The following is a 5,471-nucleotide window of genomic DNA, read 5'->3' as shown; positions in this document are numbered from 1 at the left end:
CAGCAGTGAAGGAGCAAAGACGAGGGCGCAGTGATGCAGGGCCAGTCATCACCAAACAAGCACACAGACAACATGGTTGGTGACACAACAGGATGGTGAGGAACACGAGGGCAGCCTTTCCCTTCCTGGACGAGAATATGAGGAGGAAAGTCACCACCACGACAATTACACAGAAACTGTTAGCTGCTACACTTGTGTGCTCCCTCACCTGTAGAGAGAGAGAGAGAGAGAGAGAGAGAGAGAGAGAGAGAGAGAGAGAGGCAAAGAAGGTGCCAGACTTAACCTAACCTAATGTGTGAAGGGTGACAAAAAGAAACGGAAACACAACACTTGAGGCAAGGAGAGAGAGGGGCTGCCTCACTACAATATATTCCTGTAGCTGAGGCCCTGTATACTACACTTGGTGAATACACAAACACTTGAGGCAAGGAGAGAGAGGGGCTGCCTCACTACAATATATTCCTGTAGCTGAGGCCCTGTATACTACACCTGGTGAATACACAAACACTTGAGGCAAGGAGAGAGAGGGGCTGCCTCACTACAATATACTCCTGTAGCTGAGGCCCTGTATACTACACCTGGTGAATACACAAACACTTGAGGCAAGGAGAGAGAGGGGCTGCCTCACTACAATATATTCCTGTAGCTGAGGCCCTGTATACTACACCTGGTGAATACACAAACAAAGGTTTACTGCACACACACATTTATTGAAAGTCACACCTGCACTGCCAACAAAACAAATGCTGGGGCCATGACTCCCCCACACCACCACCACCACCACCACACAAAACTGCTGGGGCCATGACTCCCCCACACCACCACACCACCACCACCACCACCACCACACAAAACTGCTGGGGCCATGACTCCCTCACAGGCACGGCAACCACCACCACCACCACCACCACCACCACAGGTACAGGTGTGGCCCCATGTGTCCACACACCACCACCTCAGAAGTGGATCTTCACGTGCTTGGCAATATCACCCTTTGTCTTGAAACACTTGCCACAAACATCACACTCGAACTCCGTCACCCCAGTGTGTCTGAAGGCGTGTTGATTGAGATGAGAAATGGTGGTAAATTTCTTCCCACACTCATCACACTCATAATTTTTAACACCACTGTGTGTCAGGGTGTGTGTGTTAAGGGAAGACTTGCGGGTAAATTTCTTCCCACACTCATCACACTCATAATTTTTAACACCACTGTGTGTCAGGGTGTGTGTGGTGAGGTAAGACTTATGGGTAAATTTCTTCCCACACTCATCACACTCATAATTTCTAACACCACTGTGTGTCAGGGTGTGTGTGGTGAGGGAAGACTTCTGGGTAAATTTCTTCCCACACTCATCACACTCATAATTTCTAACACCACTGTGTGTCAGGGTGTGTCTGGTGAGGTGAGACTTGCGGGTAAATTTCTTCCCACACTCATCACACTCATAATTTCTAATACCACTGTGTCAGGGTGTGTCTGGTGAGGGTAGACTTTCTGATAAATTTCTTCCCACACTCATCACACTCATAATTTCTAACACCACTGTGTGTCAGGGTATGTGTGGTGAGGTGACTCTTTTGGGTAAATTTCCTGCCACACTCACCACACTCATAATTTCTAACACCACTGTGTGTCAGGATGTGGTACTTAAGGCCTTGTCTGGATACAAAAGTGTTGTCACACTGCTGGCACTCAAACTTGCTCTCTCCTCTGTGGACAGAGCTGCCTGCCTCCAGATGATTCTTGCCACCACGCCTGTGCCTCCCCACACCTGAGGCTGGCTGCTGCTGCTGCTGCTGCTGTTGCCGCCGCCGCCGACCGCTCATGCTGCTGCCCGGCCTCACGACCTCCACCGCAGCACCACTCCCGCCAGCACACGCCGCTTCCAGTCCTGCAGGGACCCTCGGGGAGGCCAGACAGCCGTCAGTGCCAGGCAGGGCGGCGGCCTGGATGCTGGCCTGGTCTGTGGAGCAGGGAAGAGTGGCGGCCATTACAAACTGTACCCACGTCTCAGAAAGAGCCATTTCTGCAAGCACTGACCAATGTGATGCCGTCTTTGTCACTTGTGGGACGGGTCAAGTCACAAACCCTTCAGTAATTGTCAGCTACACACACACACACACACACACACACACACACACACACACACACACAGAGACATACTCACAATAGGGGCAAGAATGGTACAGCCTCAGGAGTGAACCAGGGACATCCAAGCACAGTGCAGCACAGCGGTGCACAGGTCTCCCCTCTCTCTCACAGCAAGTGCCTGGGAGAGTGCATCACCTTGGGTCAGTGGTTCTTAACCCTTGGGTCACAGCCCAAAGTTGGGTCACCCACCCACACTTCACTGGGTCATGAAGGACACAAACAGTTTTTCCCCGGTATACTTGTTGAAAATGTTATCACAGTATTAATGCTGTGTACAGAATACTTACTGTTCAAAATGTTATCACAGTATTAATGCTGTGTGCAGAATACTTACTGTTCAAAATGTTATCACAGTATTAATGCTGTGTACAGAATACTTACTGTTCAAAATGTTATCACAGTATTAATGCTGTGTACAGAATACTTACTGTTCAAAATGTTATCACAGTATTAATGCTGTGTACAGAATACTTACTGTTCAAAATGTTATCACAGTATTAATGCTGTGTACAGAATACCTAACTCATTAACATCTAAGGCTAACCAAATCATGCACACAGACAATTTAACTGAGGTGAAGGAAAAAAAAAAATGTCACATTTGCCCCCGGCCTTTCAACATAATTTGAATTTAAATCGAGTGTTTGTGGGGAACTGTCATTCCAACAGCAAGGTTAGTGGTGATGGGAATGAATTAAATTAGAGGGTAACAATCCACCGCAACAAGTGGATCCAGCAACGAGGATCCGGGTGGAGCAGATTCACCACTCCGGAGGAAAGCGACATCATTCCGCTCAACCTCCACCTTACAGGCCTAACCAAACTAGCTAACTTAACCTAACTAAAGTAGCTAACCTAACCTAACCAAACCTAACTTAACCTAACCTAACCAAGACTAACTTAACCTAACCAAACTAACTTAACCTAACCTAACTTAACCTAACTAACATAACCTAACTAAATTAACCTAACCTAGCCAAATAAAACCTATCCAAACTAATTCAACCTAACTAAACTACCTAACCTAACCTAACCAAACCTAACAACCAAACCTAACCACACTAACCAAACTAAACTAACTTAACCTAACCTAACTAAAGTCACCTAACTTAACTGGCAAGGCAGAGAAATGAATAAGAAGTGGTCACCTTGTTTCTCTTCACAAAATGTGGCGATGCGCTGGAAATATTGGCAGCAACACCCACCGCGGACAGACTTCTTCCTCGCACTAACTCAAATATTTCAAATTGAGCGCTTCTCCCTCCTCAGGATGAAGTAAAGCGCTGTCATTGGCTAAATTAATCCCTCATGTTTTAATTGGACAGCAGCTGCATTCTTAAACATAGGAACCAATCACCGTGAACAATTTCACGCTTGCCAACACATGTGACATACACACGCACGAACGAACACCCCCTCACCAGGGTAGACCAGTGCCCTTCTCTGATAAGAAGGGTAAGGAAAGCCACGTTAATACTGGGGAAACAGTAAAATACCGTAAGGTTTGGCGCACCTCCAGATCCGCGCTGCCCTTACATTCATCTGAAATAACCTCTACCTGTCTATTCATATGTCAAGAATTTTGTAGCCATTCAGGTGAGTGAGTCCAAACATCTCCCGTCTTTTCCTCTTTCCGCAACTTCCTCCCTCGGTGGGGAAATAAGAAGTTTGCTGTCCCGTCCCCCCGCCCTCCCCTAGAGTACTTATCAGCCAGCCTTCTGCCAGTGACCCTTTATATGTCAGATATAAACTTGAAGGTTAGGCTGAGGCAGGAGCAGATATTCTACACATTAACCAAAATCCAAACACACCAGATCCCTGAAGTTCTCCCTAAACACACCGCTCCCTCCTCTTCTGTTTCTTGTGGTGGTAACACCGTCCATTCTTGCCATTTTAAAGCGATTTTTGGCCAGACACACTCACCTGGACTTCCTTCCCCTCACTTCTACTAGTAATTTTGGTGTGGGCGCTGCGTTCATGTGAATTTTGGTGTTTTTTAGTCAGTGTCTACACGTGCAATTTCAAACCTTCCTTCGGGACGCCATGAGATTCTGTTAGGCTCGTACAGTTCAGCGTTGCCAGATTGTTTTGGCCATATTATCGTACTACAGAGGTTGAAATTATTGTACTTCTGGTAAAATTATCGTACATATGTAATTATCCCAAATATTATGCAAAACTGCCACTTTCCAAATACAGCAGAATTTACGTTATATATATATATATATATATATATATATATATATATATATATATATATATATATATATATATATATATATATATATATATATATATATATATATATATATATATATATATATATATATATATATATATATATATATATAGAGAGAGAGAGAGAGAGAGAGAGAGAGAGAGAGAGAGAGAGAGAGAGAGAGAGAGAGAGAGAGAGAGAGAGAGAGAGAGAGAGAGAGAGAGAGAGAGAGGTGTGTGTGTGTGATGAAAAAACAGGTAACAGTAATTCCATGATGCAACATCATCAACATCAAATATTTCATCAAAACTCGCTTACTTTGGTCTGCTTGAGTTATCCGCGACCACAGCCACACTCACACACCAGCCCAACGCCTGCTCACAACACACTAGCGAGTAGCAACAGTGTTGCAAGTGAGAAAAATATAAACGTATCCAAAAACGTATCCAAAATATACAAAACGTATGCATACAATGCAAAATGGTATCCAAAAAGTACCCAATATTGTTTTCTTTACGATATGCCCTATAGTTCATGAAAACTATGATTACAAGTAAATTATTTCTTACCATGGTGTCATAGACATCATACGGTTGGCAGCCAAGCTGCTTACTGCTGCCTAGTGGTGGAGAAATGTTGTTCACTACACATTTGGAGCATTAATATAAGCCCTTTGATTGGGTCTTCCAAAACATTATATTTATGTATAAGTGCACTTTATTAGAAAAAAAATGATGCCAGTAGACTACTACAATTGAACACAGATTTGTTAATACCTTCAATGGCAGGCTGTATTTGGATAGCCTCCACAACTTATTCTCTAACTTAGGCTACATTAATACTACAAAGTACAAAATATGAATATCTGATAACCTTAATTAAAAAAAATAAATAAATAAAAAAAGATAAAACTACAAACGCAGACTTTCTTTTTCTGCCTATGAAGCTTAGCCTCACTGAACACATTTTGAGCAGATCTTATCATCAGTTTCAGTTTCAGTTTATTAAAGAAAGTTACATGAAAAAATGGGGAACAAGATATACAATAGTCAAAGGGGGGGGGGAGGGGGTTACAAAGTAGGGGAGAAACACAGAAAAA

General features: G+C 43.8%; 1 protein-coding gene across 1 annotated transcript; it reads right to left on the bottom strand.

Moving 5' to 3' along the window:
• Positions 1 to 956: 956 nt before the first annotated feature.
• LOC135108632 (RB-associated KRAB zinc finger protein-like) lies at positions 957 to 2,028 on the bottom strand. Its single transcript, XM_064019790.1, has 2 exons — positions 1,463 to 2,028; positions 957 to 1,212 (listed from the first exon to the last, which is right to left on the bottom strand). The coding sequence occupies exons 1-2, from the start codon at positions 2,026 to 2,028 to the stop codon at positions 957 to 959; spliced, it is 822 nt and encodes a 273-aa protein (XP_063875860.1).
• Positions 2,029 to 5,471: the final 3,443 nt, after the last annotated feature.

The sequence above is a fragment of the Scylla paramamosain genome, chromosome 17 (assembly GCF_035594125.1).
Source record: "Scylla paramamosain isolate STU-SP2022 chromosome 17, ASM3559412v1, whole genome shotgun sequence".
Lineage (NCBI taxonomy): Eukaryota > Metazoa > Arthropoda > Malacostraca > Decapoda > Portunidae > Scylla > Scylla paramamosain.
This window is presented reverse-complemented; position numbering and strand designations above follow the sequence as displayed.

What these genes read in the sequence shown, in the direction of transcription:
- LOC135108632 (XM_064019790.1), bottom strand. Translation starts at nt 2,028, where the DNA reads ATGGCTCTTTCTGAGACGTGGGTACAGTTTGTAATGGCCGCCACTCTT. An exon ending in AGACACACCCTGACACAGTG is followed by an intron (nt 1,213 to 1,462) that starts GTATTAGAAATT and finishes CCTGACACACAG; the next exon opens with TGGTGTTAAAAATTATGAGT.